Source organism: Siphateles boraxobius, unplaced genomic scaffold (assembly GCF_051911475.1).
Source record: "Siphateles boraxobius isolate OS27281-9 unplaced genomic scaffold, OSU_SipBor_1 46, whole genome shotgun sequence".
Taxonomy (NCBI): domain Eukaryota; kingdom Metazoa; phylum Chordata; class Actinopteri; order Cypriniformes; family Leuciscidae; genus Siphateles; species Siphateles boraxobius.
In genome coordinates, this window is record NW_027509097.1 from 14645116 (window position 1) to 14667568 (window position 22453).

Consider the following 22453-nt stretch of genomic DNA (forward strand, 5'->3'; position numbering starts at 1 on the left):
CCAAACGGATTTGAGATCAATGTAAGGCTCTGTTTCTGAAGCTAGTGAGCTACCTTGCTACCTTGCTGTCTTCTATGGGTACATGCTCGAAACTCGAAATAGAACTCAGGGATCAAAGCTAGGGATTGAGCCCTAACAGTTCTCCTTTAGATAAAGCAAGTTCAAGAGAATTCATCAAACCTGTAACAGGCGGGTTCTGAAAGTAAAAACCCTTGTTCATTTTCTCCATATTATTTCTTTTATTTTTTATTTTTTTTACAATTTGGTGTCAGCCTTTCATTTTATTTTAATAAAACAATACATTTATTTAAATAAATTTGCAATAAATGTAAAATAATTGTCAAATATATTTAGCAAAATCAATATTCATCAGTCATCATATATATAATGTATATATATGTATATATAAAATATTAATCAATATTCATATATATATATATATATATATATATATATATATATATATATATATATATATATATATATATATATATATATACATATAATAGTAATTTTATTCAAACAATAAATATCAATCATTTTTGATATTTTTTTTGGCAATCACAGTACTTCATGGGATTATTGTTATATTCCCTCATACAAATTAGGGTTGCTAATTTTAAGAAACTTTAAATCAAAATCTGGATTTTGAATTTGATGCCTAAGAACGTTGACTAGTAAGCATTGTTATTTTAGTACTATTTGTATATTGTTATAATTTTTAATAATATTTCTGAATTAGCTTTTTGTTTTGTTATTTATTTTAGTGCCTTAGTTCTCTTTCCTTCTTTTCTTTTTTTTTTTTTTCTTATACCTAATATTTAGATGCTTATTTATTTGTGCTTAATTTCAGTTACCGAAAGCATAGTTTTATATAGTTTTAGGTTTTGGAACATGGTATTTGGTGAATATTGTAGTGGTAGAATTATACAAAAGTATATGACTAGATGGTTTTTTAAATAAAATATTTTGATAATGCAAAATTGGTCATATACTGAGTATTGTCCTTGTATCTCTTCAGATCGAACAGGCCTGACGTGTGTGGAGAAGATCGAGAAGTGCCAGGAGATGTACCTCCTAGCGTTCGAACACTACATCAACTATCGCAAGCACAACATTCCTCATTTCTGGCCCAAGCTGCTGATGAAGGTGACGGACCTGCGCATGATTGGAGCCTGCCACGCCAGCCGCTTCCTGCACATGAAAGTGGAATGCCCCACTGAACTCTTCCCCCCACTTTTCTTGGAGGTCTTCGAAGATCAGGACGTGTGACGTCCCGGCGAGCCGCGGCAGGAGAATCAGGAACGTTTCATAACCCGTGTTTCTCTCCCCGTCTCAACCCCCTCCATGCACCAAACTCACCAGCAGCAGCTGCATTGGCAGGGGCCATCTTCAGAAAGGCTTTCATATGGGGAGGGGGGTTAATTTAACAACTTTTGGGGGTTTTTTTTGGCTTTTCAGCAGAAAACTCAGCCCTCCCTCATCCACAAAACTCCCCATGCGTGGCCCTTCTGTCTCGGCATGATGTCTTATACTGGTTTATCAACACTTTAGACAGAATATATATCTATACACACACACACACAAACATACTCTTATAAGTGTGTTATAAGGTGCAGTACCTATACGACTCGAATTCTTCGATGAGCTTTTATGCATTTGTACACGTAGAGACTGCACAACTGTCACGCCACCACTGGAGGTGCCCTCTGCTAAGAATGGATGGCAGCTGGCATGTAGATTCCTCCAACAGGTCGTGAAGTGGTCAGTTGATTTCAGTCATCGAAATCTCAGCATTTTTGTGAGATTAACCGCCGGTATCTTATGTTCACACGTCGTAGCTGCGCCAAGCTCTGGGCTAATGTGGAGCTTCTTTAATAGACCTCATGATTCTCTTCGATATTGAGCCGGTGTATGGAGCGGGAGGACATTTTTAAACCAAATCAGGTGCTATATTTAAATAAAGCTACTCATAATGATTTGGGACCTTTGAGAATATGCCCCCTCCCTTCTCTGTAGGACATGGGCCCTTCAAATGCTCTTGGTCGCCATTTGAGTGCTCATTCAGGGGTGCCTCTCACTGACTTTTCAAGAACTGACCTTTTTTGTTCTTGCCATTTTCTGGGCTTATTTGAGGGCTTCTTTTTGCCTCTCTTTGTCCCATGAAAGTCACACAGAGATAAAAATCCAGGTGCCCCTACACCTCCGATCGAGGCTGATTTGTGTTTTACAGGTGTTGGGAGGGAGACAGTATTACCATACTCCCAGACCCAGCACACACATACAGACACAAATATACTAAAACACACACCTCAAAACTCGAATGCCTCATTTTACTGTATGCACTGCAGTGCTGTAGTTCTGGACTCCCATGCAGGGCTTTGAGAGTTCAGTCCAGCCCATCTGTGTTCCGCTCAGATGCTACTGTTGCCTGGTCTGTGCGAACACACGTGCGCACTCCTGATGGCCCATGGCGGACTGGCTGTTGTCAATGTTTTTTTCCTTGTGTTGTTTTAATTTTACCTCAAATGTGGGCACACCTTCGGCTGGCTGTGGCTCCATGACTGCCTCTGTGCTGACAGGTTTCTACCTCACCTCTGGACACAGGGCAGCTACCCTCAGCCACACACACATTTACACACACCTACACACACTCGTACTCTCACACACTGACAGCCAGGAAATAAACAGTTTCTTCTCAGTTATGTAGAAATACCACTGTAGACAGGAGGGCCTGCCATTCCTCATCGTAGCCTCGTTAAAAAAATTATCTGGATGGGCTTTTTTTGTTTTCTTGTTTTTCTTTCCATGTGGGACCAAGTGTCACTTTGATTTCCATCACAACGGAAGCTAGTTTTCAGCAGTTTACACACCGATGATTACGAAGAGCAGCCATGGAGAGAACCACAGATGAAGGACCCGAGGTGGCCAGGCTTTAACCAAATGGGTCTATCGCTGTTTTCTTTTCAATACCAAACAGTAATTTGCAAAATGGAGCGAGGGGTCGGCTGGTTTCTTCAGCGTGGGGCAGGGACGCGGCGAAGCTAGCAGTTGAATGAGAGCACTTAGCTTTGAAAGAGCCAAATCTTCAGAGACGATTCAACCCCTGGCACCTTTTACGTTTTTGCACTAAGGCATAATGGGTCCAGCCCTCCCGCTCCTCCAGCTCAGTTGCATGGTTTCCAAGGACACGCCCTCAACCTCTCTGTCAAACAGAGGCCACACCTCCATGTGCTCCTGAGCACACACACTCAGAGTCAGTATTAAGTCTAGCAATGTCAAGGTCTCGTTCTTTCTCAGTAACGATTGACGGAGCACTTACACATTCACGGACAGACCGTTGTCCCCGCATTCTCAAAGCCAGAAGTGGCATGAGACAAACACCCAACAGAAACGGGCATTTCCTTTGTGAGACAAAGGAGTGGCCGAAGTCATGCAAAGAATGGCAGCACCGAATGAATGTGAACCGGGAGCAGCAGAAAGAAAGAGCCAGAATGAGGAGTTGCTCTTTAAGGAGGTTGCGAAGGAAGGCAGCCAATCAGAACGAGAGGAACGGTCAGCATTCCGTAGAGGGCCGGAATGGAATTCTCGGAATACGAGTGATGCCGCAGCGGTTCCGATTGGTTGGTTGAGTGAGCGCAGGGGTTTGATGCTGCTTTACCTTCTAATTTTATTTGAGAAAGGTAGAAAAAAAAGATATATAAGAAAATAATTACAAACCCAGAAAACAAATAAAAAGATGACTCCAGAACAAAGAGTTCAAATCTCGGAGCTTGAGCTGTTCGTTTCTTTCTTTTTGTTTTTGAACTGAAATGTGTGTGTTCGTTTTCGATTCTTAACTGCTTTACGTAAAAGAGAAAAACAACAGCCGTAGTCACTTTTTGACCATGCGTGCAGTGTAAACTAGAGAATTTCACCTCTTTTTCACCTCACTATAGTTTGTAATGATACATCGACTGCTCTGTTTGTCTGTGTATCTGTCCTTCGTCTTTTTATCAAGAGGAATTTACAACAAGAAACAGGAATATTTTCTTTTTATATATTTTTTTTTTATGAAAGAAGACTTAGAAAAAAAAACATGAGAAATGCAACAGAAACTGAGAAAAAAAAACTGAAACACAATCTACTCATACCTCACACAACACAAAGCTTAAATGAACTTGGGAGGAGAGCTTATCTGCGTGGCACTTGTGTCAAAGTGCGTCCAGTGCACGTGTTGAACTGTACGATGGGGTGTATGTGCGCATGAGCGTTCATGTGATCACGGAAGCACACGGCCCCTTCCTTCGGCCGCAAAAGCCCATCTGTTTCAGATTTGCACCAGTTGCATACATTGGCGTCGCCTTCGCTGATGCGATGGGCCAGAAGTGTATGGGATGGGATGTGGTGTGGCTGAAAGGCGGGAAAGGGAGACGTGTGCATCTGTGACAACAGAGAGTTCTTTATGGTATTGAATGTAGCTGACAGGACTGGGCTGGAACCGAGCCCGGGAACTAGAACCTCACTTCAGGTCACCAGCAAGAGTGGACAGTGCTGTCAAAATGATGTTACACATACAGCTCACTGAGCGTATATTGCCCGCCCTTCAAGGTGCAATACTTGTGTTTTGTTTTGTTTCATTTTTCTTTTTTGTACTTTTACAAGTTTTTTGGCCATAACCAAGGATGTAAATACAAAACAAAAAGATATTGAAAGATTAAATCACTATGTGTTAACCATATGCAACCGCCACATACTGGATGTCGAGGCCAGAACACCGGCTGATCCAACCGTTTTTGTAAAGGAAAACTGCTTGCATAGCTTTGTAAATGCTTCACACATCTGTATGTGTGCTTTTGTGCACTCGCAAATGTGCATGTTCAATACAAATATGAAGAAGAAGTGCCCCATGAAATTAACAATCTATCCCTTAACAATCTAACCCTGTGCCTCCGCAACCCTCTGCCCCGCACTCAAACCGCTCTCTCTGACAGTGTAGCTAGACGTACGTTCGCTAGGTCAGATTTCTGGTAGAGACATAGATGGGTATGGTCTGGTACCTAAAAGCACTTAACTGACCACGCCACTGCCAATCAGATTCCTCAGAGGAGAATAGTAGATACTGGTTTTGTTTCACTTTGGTGGTGGTGTAGTTTTATTTTCGTCCCTTTTTTTTAACCAAATTTTGTGTTATCTTCGGAGAAAGATGAAAAACAGCCAGAAGTAAGAATGTCTATGCAATGCTTAACCCTCTGATGGCATGATGGCTGTGTCAGTGAGCCCTGATTAGAGAACATGTCTCTTTCTAAACACTCCCACCCACCGCAACAGCATGAGCCTCATTCGGTTTGTCTAGGCAGACCATAACTGCTGCCTGAGACCTGCTTTATCAAACCTCACCAACATATGACGGCGCTAGTTCCACTTTCCGCTGATCTCCGATGATGTCATCCGCTGTCGAGAGACTGCATTTGTGTTTCTATGTATGTGTTTGCGTCAAATGCTCTCATGGTTCGGTGGATTGGTACTACCTGTTAGAAGGCAAAATGCCATTTCATACGTTCAAAATGAAAATTATCTTCATATTCACAGTCTGGCTGACTTTCTTAAAGCTGAAGTGTAATTTTTTGGTTAAAATACTTGGGTCTTAATTTACATAATTTATATAAAATACTTAACACAGAAATAACTAAGTATGCCATTTGTCGGCTGATTCCAACGAAAAGAATAAACATTGGCTATGTTCCAATTCAAAGGCTGCATTCTTCGAAGGCCGCTGAGCGTTGTTTAATTGAACAGTCTAGCCTACAGGACTGTTCTTGTCGCCAGCAACTGTGACAGATGCCGTAGATGAGCGGCAGTAATGTTCCTGGACTTTTTGAATTATATTATATTCAATATAATTATATTCAACTGTTATATTCAACTGCCCAAAAACAAATAGGGTTCAAAACCTGACTAAATATGTTCACCTTGGTCCATTTATGTACATAATAAAGAGTATAAACTATATAAAAACATGTCAACATTAATTTTTTTACATTTGTATCATTAGATCATTTGAGTAAGTAGAACCCAATACTTACATTGTAAAGTGTAATCCGGCAATTTCTCTTTTAAAAGTCCTGTTGTCTCCAGCGCACAATGAATTCTGGGGTACATGAAGGAAGGATCGCGAAGGATCCATCTGTTGTATTCTTCATTGTCAGCGAAACAAAGGACGCGTTTCGAGGCCGCATTTGAAGGAGCCTTTGAATTGGGACAGCCTTCATCGCACCGCGGTGACGCAATCGGCCCTCAAATGCGGCCTTCGAAGGATATAGCCTTTGAATTGGGACACTGTCTCTGAGGGTCCATCAAAACATTTCACTAGCCTGGCAACAGCTCAACCAATAGTGTGAGTTTGAGGCGGGGCTATACGTTTTACACAGCCAATAGCAGAAGAGGGGAGTGTTTTGGAAACCTGCGGTTCCTTTAAAAAAAAAACTAGTAGTGGCGCAGAGATCACACACTTCAGCTTTAACGCACTGAACTGTAAATAGTATGCGAAACGCCATCAAAAGCGCACTATATGTGAATATTTGAGTTTGATTGGCCGCCCTCAGCACTGTGATGTCAAAGCCCCCAAAGTTGAATGTGAGTATCTTGATTTGATTAGATTGTAACCATGTATTTGTTCAAGTGCTTTTTTCCGAAATCCACCCCGCCATGAGAGTGTGAGCAGAGAGCGGGGATGATGTCCACACCACAGCTGTTTTAAATGAGACTGGAAAGGAAAGCTATTGAAGGATTCTCTCAGGTATCAATGAAATAAAGAAGACACAAAAAAAGGAATATAACAAACTTTTTTTTTTTTTAATAAATGTTGAAAAATTCCTGCCATGCCTTTTGTTAGCTCATCATTCTTTGCTCTTTGAGTTGAAGGTATGCTTTCAGTGTTCTTGTCCTGTGGTCTTCTCTTTATTGTTCATCTCTGCCACATACACACACATTTCTCCTGCACTCTATCTTGGGGCTGCTTCAAAGGGGCTCTTAAATGGTGGTCATGAAAACCTGGTGAGAATACATGTCTGCTTATTTATAAAAAACAAAAAAAAACAACAACAGTGAGCCTCAATATTTCTGCAAACCATCTTTTGATACACAAGCATGCAGTGGAACCAGACCCAGTCAACCCTGTCTGACTTAAAGCTGAGCTTAAAGCACTGAGTCATTTTTTTATTATTATTTCTGTAGCCTTACTGTCCTTTTGGATACACACGGACACCTGCACTGTAAAAAAAAATAAAGTTTCTGCCTTACATATTTAACTTGGATGTTTAAGTAATTTCAACTTAAATTAAACTGACTTTTAAAAATTATTTGAATCTTGTATAACATAATTTTTTTTAAAAAAAATAGTTAAAGCAATGTAAAAACATTGATCACTGATCATATATGTTTTACAGTGTAGTGATGTGGATGAAATCGGGCTAGTATGTAAGAATGATAACAGGTCAGTTAGCATTTACTGTAGCTGGTCATGTGATCTCAATATGGCAGACTGTGAGGTGACTCACATTCAGTTGTTTTTATAATCATAAAAGTGCACATTTAAAGTATGTAAGCAAATTACAGGTACACAATACATTAATGGAGTGAAACATCACAGCACTTTTGGGGGGGAGGGGGGAATTCTCATCACATGCATGAAAGACTACATGGAAAATAATTGTTTAATGACATAATAACCATCATTTTTTGCTCCTGAAACTGCAATGTTGGATTGAATTTAAGCATTGTGTGTTTTCTGTGTGCATGCTTTTGTGCTGTGAATATGTGTCTGCTGGTGGGGGTGTGTGTGTGTGTGTCTTTGCTTTTTGTAGTGACCTAGTTTTTTTAGTTTTGTAGTGCCTAGAATTGCTGGCCCTTGGACACGCTGTAAGGCTCTTTTGATGCGGTATAGAAGCAAATATTTACAACTAATATTTCTTTGAAGAACTTCGGTCCACACTTAGCATATGGTGTCAGGTGGAGAAGTGGAGAATTGCAAACAGGGAAATGAGGTCAAAATTTTTTTTAGGTCCATCTTTAAATAGAATCACTAATGATTTCCCTGTTGCTAATGGAGAACTATTCCACTATTAGAATTTTTTGCTCTCTAACTCTTTTCCGAATCATTAGTTGTCATTTTTTTCTGAATTTTTTATTTTGTTGCACACGTTTGGGTATTTTTGGCATACTGAAGGAGTGCGAGGGTGTAATTATACACTAACTGGAAATTGATTCTAATGTATTTGGATAGATATATTGGCAGTTTACAAAGCTGTTAATAGAACATTTTAAAATGTGCCTGGTACATTTCAATATGGCAATTATGAACAAGTTCCCATGGAGTTATTTCATTCAGATCTTTCTCTGGGTTTTGGTTATTTCTAGTAATTTTTCAAGTCTAAAATGGTAGTGCTGTTATCCAAGTTCCCTTTTGCCTCAGCGTATGACAGTTTAGTTTGAACATTTTCTGTTTCGTCAGATTAAATAGGCTGCTGGTATTGTGCACAGAGAAGAATCTGTCAAGTCATTAGAGAAAACTATATGCAGAGACAGAAAGGAATGTTTGCACACTAGTTGCCCACAGATGTATTTAGCCAATCACTCAAAAACATTTGTGATGCTAATATTATGCAAAGAAAGGTATCTCGGGATTCTTATGCAACGCTTGTCAGGTTTCACAATAGGTGATTTTGGTTCAGTCATGCTCAGGTTTGCTTTCAAGACATGTTGGCATACATAAAATAAAATGTGTCTAACAGCTGAGGTCTTAAACAGAAGGGTTAATGTATCAAGGCCGTCTCTTTCTCGCAGTTCAATCGACATTAACAGACCTACACACACATCTGTTTTGCTGTCATATTAGTGCTGTTTCCTCTCAGCTTTCCACTGACCAGCTGCCAAAGCTTCCACATGTTCATTTCATTCAGCTTCTCTTACAGGATGTGCCTGATGAAACATAAACCACTCTATTTCATGACAAAACTGAATGCTTTATAAGACAACTTTGCTTTATTAGACTGGATGGTGCTGTTAAAATAATATTGCAACATTACTAAGAATTCCCTTGCTAGCAGAAGGCAGTCTAGAAGTCTGTGTGATTAGTCTTTTCTAAAGATGTAAATAGTATACAGAAAATTTCAAAAACTTGCAATCAAGCACATGAATGAGCTTTAAAATAATATTATGTTATATAATTTCGGACCTTTTTGAGTACGTAACCACTAACACTTTCCTGTCAACTTCAGGACTATTCCATTATAAGCTTTTATGAGTAAGTCTCTCCACATTCAGCGGCCCAGCCAGCAACTACTGCAATCAATCTGAATGAGCTTTCAGTTCTCCCTTATTATAAGCTTCAACAATTTAGAACTGCAATAAGTCAATCAGCAGCAGCATTGAAGGAAACTGTTAGCCATGTATAATATCTTTTAATAACAAGCTGCTTTAAGAAGCACCGCAGTGAAGTTTGATTGGCCCCCTGCAGAAAATGACATTCTGATGTGTTAACTTTTGGGTACAATTGGATCACATTTCTGAAAACAAGTCCTATCCATCCCCATTACTGCTATTCTATTACATTTTCCTTCTTTTTTCTCTAAATAGTCTCTCCCGGAGTCGAATATAACTTGACTTTGCCACAAGTTAGTGTAGGTATTGATTGGTGTAGATAAAAGCTCATACATTTTTTAGGCTTTTGTTGTTTGGTTATGAGACTTTATGCTTTGCTGCTTTGCTGCTCTGCCTTTCTGTTCTCCTGCCTTTTTGCACCTTTTGAGGCCTGAATCAAAAAACCATACTGTCTACAGAATTATACAAGATTTCATTTTTTATTATTTATTTCTTTATTGTATTTGCCTCCAAGAACCTTTTGGCGGTGAATTTATCTCACTTGAGGGCCCCAGAGACAATATCAAATGTCAAAATGGCCGTTTATTGAGTGCACACAGATCAGAGCTGCAATCAGACCTTTCTCCAGGGCGCAGCGTATTGTTTCAAGTGGTTAGGGAAGGCTGAAGAGATTTGCTTCTCGATTTCTCAGATATCTTTACCCATAAAACCACGTCTTTAAGTACATTTCGCACTGGAGTTTTGCAGTTTGGGTTGTTTTTTGCTTTGAGAACATGGTTTGTAGAGTAATTTCTTGGAGATAGTTAATTAAGTTATGCATGACAGCAAGGAATGTATCTTGTCAAACATAAGGAAGTTTGTTTTAATGACCTCACAAGAATATGAATAGATTATGCAATAAAACGGATATATGTATGCTTATGCAATATTTTAAATTGAGTGGTTTGAGTGCGGGCTTGATCAGGTTTGCTTATAAGGCCTCAAAGGGTGCTTTAGTCGACCCTTCCCCTTCCTCCTGAACTTCATGCGAGGTTCTCCAGCATCTGTGCTGGTTCTTACAGGACATAACCCTCCTTGCACACTGGATATTTTCAAATCTGCACGCATAAATGAGATTTACTGATAATAGGCTCTCTGCCGTGATATGTCCAGTACAGTGTTTCTGGACATTTGGACATTGTGCTAAATTAGTTTGTGATCCAGGTGCAAACAAAAGGGTCCATGTCTTTTCTTTTTCTCTATTCCAACTAACACTCCCTTTGGACTCTAACATACATGTGCATGTCTGTTTTTGCTGTCATGTTTGTATTGCTTTTGCTAGTTTTCCGTCTCAGTGGTCCACTGTCCACATGCCACAGTTTCCATATGTTCAGCTGCTCTTGGATGATGTACCTTATATGTAGGCCCAGATGGAATTTGCTAATTTTGGTGGGTTAAATACAAATTTACCACATTTTAATTTGAATACGGTAAAATGTGTTAAGGAGCTGAAATTGGCAACTGAAAGCAAAACAAACTTATTATTTAATAAAACATTATGTGTGGGCCTGCTGGTAACAAACTAGATGTAATTTCTGCAAAAATGAATCCAAGTTTAAATCTGTGCTTATACAGATCTTTTGTATTGTACTGTTTACTGTTAACAGAAACATTGTGCAAATGGTACGTTTGTGGTTCTGGAAAAATAATGATTTTGGGGGGGAAGTAACTTCAACAAAGCTATTGCGAATAATTCTAATACTCACGAATTTCCTAGCTTCACTGTGATCAAAAACTTAACTGGGAAACATCACAACAGTAGAGTCCTCAGTCCTGACCAATCAGAGGCCAGCTGGCAGATGATTGGCTGAGAGAGCTGGGAGTCTGTTTAACCTATGCAGCGTTATCGGGCAACACTTTCTTGTAATTGTACAGGGTCTTGAGGAATCTAGTCACATCACTAGAGCAGATATTGGGGTTATCATGCAGCTAAAGACGTAAGGAAATTGATCAAATGTGAAGTAGCACTCAATACAGATTTCAGCGGATAGAGTTCTGAGAGTCTTAGCACAGCATGTTTCAACCTTCAGCTCATTGGACCAGGTTCAGGAAGTCTTTATGATTCATTCCCACCTAGCATGGAGGTGCAGGAAAGCTTATGCAAGTTCTGGGCCAAATGGACATGTGTAACTCAGAATATCTCAACAAAAATACACACGAAACCTCTGAATATCTACTGTGATCTCCTCTTACACCGACCACCCATTTACCACCTCACCTTCCCCCTGCACCTGTCAGTCCTAGATTTTTGGGTGGTGTGATGTCAGGTTTTCTTGTGGTGGGCTGTTTTCGACAGGTCCAGACAATCAGCGTGTTTGTCAATGTCAATGTGTGATTTTCAAACTCTTTGTTTATGGTCAGGATTTTAAAGGAAGATATTTTTATGGTAATTGTCGCTGGTCTATTTTACTATATATTTATGTAATAAATATGTGACTCAATTTACATCCCGGACTCCCTGGTCTGTTTTTGCTATTATCCTATACAGTAGCTGTTCTGGCCTTACTGGAGTTGGTCCAAGGTCACAGATAAAGGGCTTTCTACTTACAAGAATTTAGTCTGAGGTATTGGTTATTTTGATATCACTCAGCAAAAGCTGGAACACTCCTAAAGCACTTCATGACAGATCATCCCTACGAGGACCAGGGTTGTGATGTCCACCGCGTGCCAAGACCGAAGGGAGTGTAACTGCCCTTGGTTGAAGGGGAATTCTGATTATTTGTCCTCAGCACAAAGGCTTGGCAACTGTTACGGCTTGAGACGGGTTGTCAGAGAGCCAGTAGCCATAGCGAGTCTCTGCGGATGCCGGTTTTTACATAGACTCATTTAAAGTCTGCTCACTTCTTTCATTTTATGCTCATGTTCAACATGCTTGACAACTCACTAAATAGAAGGATAGTAATGACATATTACTATGAGAGTGGAATTGAAATGTACTGACTGATGTCAGATAAACAATCAAATACATTGAGTCAGTGTGTCTAGCTTATTCAGATTTTACAAAAAAGTTTTGTTTTGTTGGGCACTCTTTGTGCAAAGCTTTCTTTTTGTCCTGACTCTTTTGTACTGCAAGAGGAGTCTCATACATAAGTATGTTTCTCACTTAGTGTTTTCCTAACACTGTCTGTACTTCTTAGCTTTGATGTTGTGTATCAGCTTGGTGAAATTTTTCTTTCTCATTCTCAGGTTCTCTTAACTTAGACCGAAGGGTTCTTAAAAGGGGCCTATTATGCAAAATTCACTTTTTTAACATACATGTAGTTTTGGCAGTAACCACCCTATAATGATAAAAACCCACTCCTTTTTTAATCCCCATAAATCATAAGCAATGTCTAAGAACAAGCCGTTTGCAGATTCTGTACAAAGTGACGCCCACAACTGCTGACGTACTCTGCAGTGAGTTGTACACTGTCCGCCATTTTCTCCAAGCCAGAGAAAGTGCTTAGCGACAAGATGTCTCGTAAGCAAGGTGTTTTGTTGTCTGATGTAAGAGTGAACATAACAGTCTCCATGTACTGACATCAGAGCCGCTGAAGACGCAGTGGATTCGTTTTATTTATATAGGGAATGCGCCACCATATACCTAAATTCGTTTATGTCTGTGCGAATCATTTTACACCAGACTGCTTTGTGAACGAGGGTCAATACAAAGGGACAATACAAAATACAGGTTTTATTAAATAGTTGTTACTCGAGGAAGGATCTGTACCAACTGTTCGTAATCCAGCTTGCGGTCTCCGGAGCGATACTAGTCACGGTAGTAATGAAAGGGAGAGCGTGCACTTTATTACAGTTCATAGGAGTCATTTTACAGATATAAAGTTTACCAGTTTATTAAGCACCCCCTGAAAAGGCCTAAGGTCTGTATATGTTAGATGTAACAACTGTTTTTGTGCAATTTGCTGTGTATGTTGATGATAATGCAAGGGAGAGAGAGTTTATAGATAAGACTTTAATGCTCACTTTTGATTTTCTGATTTTCTTGAGTGAAACTGAACCTTCATCTTTTCTGTGAACGTAAAGTACAATAAACTACATAAAACTCATGTCGGGGTCCGCTAGCCCGTCTAGATCTGCCCAAAGGCAGCATCCGATAGAACGGGAGTGTTACTGTCTGCGTGTTACTGTCTTTCCGCGTGGCAAAGTAATTTAATTCCATTTAAGCTTTTATCTGACTCCATTTTATATCTGACTCCATTTTATCACAACCTTGAATTTAAGTTAGATTGACAATTGGTTACTGGTCAATTATATAATAGTTTAGCAATAAATTTGATTGTTCTATTTAACTGTTATATTTTACCCGTTCATATTAGGAAGCCATGTCCCTCAGAGGTTACACCTTACACCTTGTTTAACGTGCTCACGATCACAATCTCGCCAGCTTCGGTCACTAAACAGAGGTAATTGCTATATACCTGAGATAGGTCACATTCGGCCCCCATGGAATTGCATACACTTGAATTTAACTTAACGTTTACTTCACTAGAGGTATGGCCACTACTACAGATAAGTCAACCAACTTTGCTTCTCTTATAACAGCTTTGGATTGGCCATGCCATGGTTTCAGAGCCGGCCCTACCTATATGTGGTTGCTTAGAGCCCCGCCGCCACTAGGGGGCCCCCAAACTAGGGTCCAACCATAGACCATTCCGACGTAAATTCGCATCACATGTTAACGAAATCTGTGAAATCTGAGAGCTGGATCACTCCTCCATAGGCTTCTTCAGGGATTGAAACTTGCCAGCCCCGAAAAGTTATTAAAGACATTGTTAAAATAGTCCAAGTGACTACAGTTGCTCAATCTTAAGTTCATCAAGCTATGAGAATACTTTTTGTGCAAAAACAAACAAAAATAACAACTTTATTTCAACTATTCATTTCCTTCTCTGTGGGCCTCAACTAAGTTCACTAGTATAATAGCGTAAGCTTCTGTTGTTGTACGTCACACGCATCACACACATTACCAGCGTCGGCCAATAGTGAGCCTATGTGTGACGTAGGACTACGCAATCACACTACGTTAACTGACTAGAGTGATCCAGCTCTCAGATTTCATCAAAAATATCTTAATTCGTGTTCCGAAGATGAACGAAGGTCTTACGGGGTTGGAACAACATGAGGGTGAGTAAATACTGACAGAATTTTCATTTTTGGGTGAACTATCCCTTTAAGGGACACTGCACTTATTCGCAATCACAAACATTTATTATTTGCATTTGCTTTAAAACGTTGCCGGTTAAACATTTCATTCGAGTGCTGTTCTGACATGCGTTTCTTTTTTTTCTGTGCATGTACACACTGAGTGTGCGCACTCTAAAAACCTTTCAAACAGCGCCCTATTACTGGACTTTATTTAAATTGCGTCTGATTGGGCAAATACTGTCAAATACACTCAGGGTTTACATAAACACAGTTGGTTATGTCTAAAGTGAAAGTAATCAGTTGCTTCTGTCACTTTGTTAGAAGCAGGACAGCTGACTATAGTATACATGGATAGTTAAAGGGATAGTTCACCCAAACATGATATTATTTACTCACTCTCCATGTATCAATTTCTTTCTTCTGCTGAACACAAAATAGGATTTTTTGAAGAATGTGGGTAACCAAACAGTTGCAGGTCCCCATTGACTTCCATATAGGAAAAAAAATACTATGGAAATCAATGGGTTACTACCAAAAAAAAGCAGGTTTGCTGGTTTATTTAGTACACCACATTGAGTATACTACTTAGTACTGTAAGACTTTGAATATTAAAGTGCAAAATAAGACCTGGCCACTTGTGGGTTTGCTACCGTTACAATTTGAAACTGTATAAGGGTTAAAACATGCCAGGCAGACATTGATGTTAGCAACACAGATACAACTAATAAAATTGATAATGGGTGTGTTTTGTAGTCTGTGAATAATCAATCATTGACAATAGTCAATCATATTGGCAGCACCATGGGCCCCCAAATAAAATTCTGCTTAGGGCCCAATAAAGGCTTGGGCCGGCCCTGCGTGGTTTCACACGTACACTTATCTAAAGTAACATTAAATTAAAACAGAGACATACAGATTTAGGTTGGTCACTCAGCACCTTTGCTGCCCTAAACAGATATTCACTTGTCTTTGCAAACCAAGTACACTTGAATTAGCGCCAAATATTAGTCGTCACTAATCTGACGCAAAACTTGCGGTAACATACAAATCCGTTTAACATACTTGGGAAAACAATTTCAGACTGGAGTCAGTTGGAATATATCAAATGTAACAATTTATTATGTCAGGTAAATGTATCATGCCAATTTCATAATCAGTTCAAAAATAATAAATATTAAACATTTGCTAACAATGGGAATTTTCATTCAGAGTTTACACCTTTTTGGGAGCAGAATGCCATTTGCCTGGAAGACCCACCCCTCCTATATGTGCAAGTTATCTCTAAACCCTTAAGAACTTTATTACCTTTTGGTTTACTTCGGGAATGAGACTTTTGTACCAGTCGCACTGAGACATTTAAGATGGTACAAACATGTATAATACTGTATGATAATTATTCATACTTATCCATTTAGATTTTTGGGTGAATATCTGGTGATCTCAGCGTGAAAGAGAGACAACATGGGAGAGGTGATTGACTCTGGTATGCTAGTTTCTCAAGAGAGAGTCAGTCAAATATTCATTTCCTGGGGCGTAGCACAAGATCCTGGGCCCTATGCTTAGGCAGTCCTGATGGGCCCCCATGTTCCTCAAGCTGAGGGCCATGTGTTTCACAATGTTACGATATGCTTCTACTAAATCTGACATAAATATAATGTTGACATGATGATATGTACCAGGAAGGTCCTTTGTCTTCGCTGGAGTGGTCGTTCCTCAACCAGACTGTTTGTCCAGGCATTTGTCAATTCTTACAGCTTGTATTAATAATAGTCGATAAAAGCAAAATTACAACATAAATTATAACCGTAATTCAACTTCACTATACCTGTTCTATCTCCATGCAGCATATATTCTCTGGCTCTGTAGGCATTATTGTCCGACTCCGGTTTGAACTGAACTCACTACATTTTCAGTGCCTGAGATTGTTCTGACACAAGAGCATGAGCTGTTGAAGCTCCGCCCTCTTCTTGAAAGAGGCCAAGAGCACCAGCTCATTTGTTTTTAAAGGGACACACATTTTTGCTCACCCCCAAAGAGTGGCAATTTTAACATGCTACATTTTTTTTTATCTGTGGGGTATTTTGAGCTAAAACTTCACATACAGTACACACTCTGGGTACATCAGGGACTTATTTTACATCTTGTGAAAAAGGGTTTAATAGGTCCCCTTCAAAGGGATAGTTCACACATTTTTTTTTTTTAATTCAGTTTGCATTTGGTTGATATCATTTGTTATCATTTCTGTTTTGTTAAACAAGAGGACCATTTAAGCATCAAACCGTCATCATTTATGAACTAACTCTATAATCACATACTTAAGCAGCAACATGTGGACAGGACAATAATCAGATCAACAGTCATTCAGATTGATTCAGTTAAAGAGATGTAAATTATACTTCTGTCATCATTTGCTCACCGTCATGTAGTTTAAAACCTGGTTGACTTTTTTTCCCTCTGTGGAACACGGAAGAAGATAATTTGTCCATTGTATGGACAAAAAACAGATTTCTCTCTTAATGTTCCACAGAAGAAATCCTGCAGGTTTAGAACAACATGAGGGTGAGTACATGGTGACAGAAGTTTCATTTTTGGGTGAACTATCCCTTTAAGTATTTCTTTCTTGCTCATGTCCCTCATGACAACTTGTAAATAAAGGTCTTAACAGGATGCTGCTGGCTGAAACAATAGTTGTTACTCATTGAGAATAGTCCTGGCTGACTGGACACACAGCTTGATTCCCATTGTGGGTGGAAGATGTTGTGGAGGCAGTGACCTCACAAAGGCAGGCTTCTTCCCAGCCAATCACCATCTGACTCTGTACATTGATGGTCCTCCCCTCTCATCCTGTCTCTTTATTGCTCTTATGTTTTTCTAACTCTTCCTCGTATTCCGCATCCGCAGGATTTTTCCACTCAGCAGCAGTCAAATGTCCCATGAGAAAAAAAATGCATCAATTGCTTCACCTAGAGAGGAATGAGATGGAAGAAAATTTTTGCTTAAGTCAGAAACATTCTTGAGATCTCTAATAAGTCTTCAGGCAATAAAACTGATTGCTCTCCCCTTTTTCTTTCTCTTTCTCTCTTGAAAGTTACATTTTTGCACCATTAACAGAATTGCAAAAATATTAAACTTTCCAACAAGTTTTAATCGCCTCTGCCTCTACTAAGACCTTACATAAAATAATAATAATATATTTATAAGAAGTTATGTACAATGTACTTATTGTGTTAATGTCGTATTGCAAAACACTTTTGCTGTTATTGAGGTGGGATACGGATAGGGTTATGGACAGGTTTGGTGGTATGGTTAGGTTTAAAGGTGGGTTAAGGTGTAATGGAAAGGTCAACAGTGTAATTTTAGATGTAATTACAGAAATTAATTACAGCTGTAATTATATGCAGGCATTATATATATATATATATATATATATATATATATATATATATATATATATATATATATATATATATATATATATTCAAGTATAGTGTAAACACATTTATGTGCACAATAAGAGTATTGAATCAAATAATTAATTGAAATGTTAGTACACAATAGAAAATGGGACCCAATACAATGCTGAGGTGTTAATAAAAAGAGGAAAACCTATTAGATAAATGTTATCAAAGACATTAATGCTGTAATTAAGAGTGAAGACTTAATCACACTTTTCTCATTCCAGCAATCATTTGACAAATAAGCAGGTACATACTGATTCACATGCACATCTTCATATTTAAAGGTGATCTCAGTTAAACAAAAAAATAAGTAATACATTTGTTTTTTGAAGTAGCTTTAAATGTGACATAGTATGCCCCTTTTCACATGATGTAATATAAGTCTACGGTGTCCCAAGAATGTGTCTGTGAAATTTCAGCTCAAAATACCCCCGAGATCATTTATTAGAGCTTGTCAAAGTTGCCCATTTTTGGGTGTGAGCAAAAACTTGCCGTTTGTATGTGTCCCTTTAAATGCAAATGAGCTTCTGCTCCCTGCTTCAGTTCAGAAGACAACCGATCCTTTACATGAGCTCCGGATACTCTCCAGCAATAACAAAACACGCGAATTTCAGTCAAATTTCGGAAATAAGTAGCAGAGTGCAGCCTTACGGAGAGACTCAGGAAGAGGTTGCAACTTTTAGACTGCACCTGGATGTTTCTAAGTGGATACACGTAGACTAACCATGTTCCGTACAGCAAAGATGTTCCGTACAGATGACCTTTTCCTGCCGATCGCTAAATAAATACTTACAGACTATACATAAACTATATGTGTGTGTTATCATCATTTCTCCCTGTTATAACGGCTACTGCAGTTTTTTCCTATTCCTATTGGATTTTGTGGTACTGTGTGACGTAAGCACGCACCAGCTCACCACGCCCTTTTTCTTATGTATTTAAAGTACTCCCTTGTGCTGTCCAACTGTTGTATAAATGAGCAATATCATAGGAGCAACGTTAGCAGTGCAATATGTCTGTATCAGCACGTTGTGATTATCTACAGAGTCATGCTAATATACACCCATATCGCACTGCTACTCGTGTACATTTATAGCAAATACAAATCTTTCAAAGTTTAATTATTTAAAGGTGCAGTCAGTATTTATAATTATTTATATTGTATACAAATTTTAATAGATTTCAAGTTTATAAGAAGTAAAAAAGCATCCCACAACTGATCACATTCTATGTCCTATTAGCAATTAAAATTAGACATGATCTCTGATCGTGACCCTCTGCTTTTACATTGCCTTGCTTGTAACACACAGAAACTGACTGACACATCCCCCCCCCCCCTCTCTCTCTCTCTCTCTCTCTCTCTCTCTCTCTCTCTCTCTCTCTCTCTCTCTCTCTCTCTCTCTCTCTCCCTCCCACTCAAACACACACACACACACACACACACACACACGTGTTTATAACTGCACACGTATAAAACCCATTATGTAAGAACCTCCCTCTCCACATTTCCTCAGCTTCACTCAGAGGGTCAAGTAAGGACATGCACAGAGAGGGAGAGTGAAAGAAAGAGGGAAATGGGGCCTCCAAATCCTTCCATCTTCTACTTACCTCTACACTGCAAAAAATCACTTTCAGTCATTTTGTCATGTTTTCCAGTAAATTGACCATCCTTAAAACAAGTTACTTGAGAAGGAAAATAATATAAACTAATAAGACTTTTATTTTTAAAGCATATATGATAATATATCTTGAGCCAAAAACAAAATGTAGTGAGCTTTATTGCTTTCTTTTACTTTATTCATTTGTTTGTTTGTATTTTTATTGGTTAAAAATACTGATTTATTTTAACAAGCACAAGTGTGCCACATGCAGAGAGTAAAATCTGTTCCAGAGGTGAGCTTTCAGTGGGAGATTTGATGAAAATAAGAAAGAGGCCACCTAGATTGCTGAAGAGAATGTTTTTCGGCATTCTCGAATAGAAATACAAGTCCAATTTGAATAAAACTTATAAACTTAAAATCATATAAAACCAGCCCTGTTGCAACTGTAAGAGCACTTCCTGACCCTGAGAGTGTTTATGAATGGCTGAATGGGAATATTCCGAACAATAAGTAGCTGAGGCGCGCAATGGGGGGCCGTGCTGAGGGGGAACTTCTAGGTATGTTGAGAGGCAGACAGGCTGCGGGAGGCAGGAGGTCCTGGGACTGGGTCAAGCCTTTAGGGATGCAAAGGCTGTTTACATGAGGAAGGGCAGACTGCGGACTGTCAGGTTACGTCATGCCTGCATGCGCTGGGTTATGCCTCTTATATAATGCGAAAGGGAAAGAGAGAAAAGGGACTTTGTATGGAGTGTTCTCTTCCTGATGCTTTTTCTTAAATCTGCTTAGTGCGTCTGTCGTTGGGTCGCTTCACATTCGCCATGAAGCTCTCAGTCATCAGGGCTGATTTATAAGTAAACCGATAGGCTACTATTGAGCTGCATGCATGATCTGGAAACATTAAAACGGACGTTTCCTAGACGCTTGACCGTTACACTTCTGAAATCTGTTGAGATAAACTATAGTATTTGAATTCAAAAATAGTACTGCAGGTTTCAATGAAGGCACATGGCAAGTTCTTCTGCTTCAAAGTTGATGTGAGGACATAGTAGCATCATAAACCTCTTAAGCTGAGAAAACCCTTTCGTAATAATTGTACGGGTATTAGCACTAGGTTTTTCTTAGCTTTAGCAGTTTGTTGCAGCTGGCTGCTGATCGTAGGTCTTTGACTTTGCCTTCCAAGTCCTGATCTCAGACTGTTTATATTTCTCATAATATTAGTTTGATGTTAGTGCCATCTAGTGGTTGCATTAGGGTTGTTCAATTGTAACCAAAACTGTTTGGTTCCCAACATTCTTCAAAATAAATTTTCATAGAAAAAAAAAGAAGGGATTGCCATTTTTGCGTAAACTATCCCTTCCTAAATGACCTTACATCCATTTCTCAACTTCCTTTCAATCATCCTTTACCAAAAAAAACAATATACGAGAAAATACTGGAAAATAATGTGATTTATTACATAATACATTTCCATAAATGCGAAAGTAGTGCTTATATTTTTCGTTTTATCTTTTTTTCATTGAAAGGAGTAAAGCAACATACAGTAAAACCATGTAAGTTACATTTTCATTCCTTCTATTTTTACTATAACAACCCCCCGAAACATCCCTTCCCTAGGCAGCTTAAATACAACAGAATGACATAACATCTGGTTACAAAGGCAAAGTATAACAATTATTTCATTACATCTTTTCAAGGCATGTACCCATGCATACTAAAACAAAAGTACTAATGATAAAAGTATCATTATTACAGTATAAGTGCATACATAAAAGAGAGAAGAAGGAAAAAAGAAAAAACAATTATGCCATTCTGTGAGACAGACTACACTGAGGTCAAAACAGCAAATACGGCATCACAAAAAGGTGTAAAGAGAGATACATGGAAATAGGTTAACAACTGGGTAATTCAAAACAGATTTTTTAAATATGACAAAATAGGTTCCTATTTTGAATAAAATCTGGCCACAGATCCCCTTAATGTAAATTTTATCTTTTCTAATTTTAAAAAGAACAACACATCTTCGAGCCAAACTGTTGCAGAAGGAGGGGTAGGGGATTTCCAACTTAACAAAATTCTTCTGTGGGCCATTAAAGAAGGATAAGCAATGAGTGCTTATATTTTTCAATATACTACAGTATATGCATGGACCATGTACAGCTATAAAACTGCACTGCATTTTTACATGCAATGGCTTCACTAAAACACTTAATTGATTCATATTTTTTTATGAGTTAACGCATGGGTTTACATAAAGCTGAACCCATATTCATAAACCTTTCTTTCACTTTTTGTTTTGTATATTTAATTTTTTTTTAATAGATAAATTTTTTTGGGGACAATTTGATGTTTTTTTTAAACTATGGCAACATGTGGGTGAAAGGAGATTTTACGAAATGTAAATGAATACACACACACACACATATATATATATATATATATATATATATATATATACAGGTGCTGGTCATATAATTAGAATATCATCAAAAAGTTGATTCATTTCAAGAATTCAACTTAACAGGTGAAACTAATATATTATATAGACTCATTACATGCAAAGTGAGATATTTCAAGACTTTATTTGTTATAATTTTGATGATTATGGCTTACAGCTTATGAAACCCACAAAATCAAAATCCCAGAAAATTTAAATATTACATGAAATCACACAGTAATTACACAGTAATACCATGGTCATTGAACCAGGTTTTGGTTATTTTGGCAGTGTGGGCAGGTGCAAATCCTGCTGGAAAATGAAGGATGAAGTGCTCTGAAAATGTCCTGGTAGACGGCTGCGTTGGCTCTGGATTTAATAAAGCACAGTGGACCAAAGTCCTCTTTTCTGATGAG

General features: G+C 38.6%; 1 protein-coding gene across 9 annotated transcripts in view; it reads left to right on the forward strand.

Moving 5' to 3' along the window:
* thrab (thyroid hormone receptor alpha b) overlaps positions 1-11844 on the forward strand; it is a 170053-nt gene extending 158209 nt beyond the window's left edge. For 7 of the 9 annotated variants that reach the window (XM_077200984.1, XM_077200988.1, XM_077200989.1 and 4 more), the window contains one exon: positions 1022-11844. In XM_077200984.1, the coding sequence (XP_077057099.1) occupies positions 1022-1272 (251 nt within the window). In that variant the 3' untranslated portion in view covers positions 1273-11844. The remainder of the gene's footprint in view (positions 1-1021) is intronic. The other 2 variants (XR_013194467.1, XR_013194468.1) reach the window with 1 other exon arrangement.
* The last annotated feature ends 10609 nt before the right edge of the window (positions 11845-22453 follow it).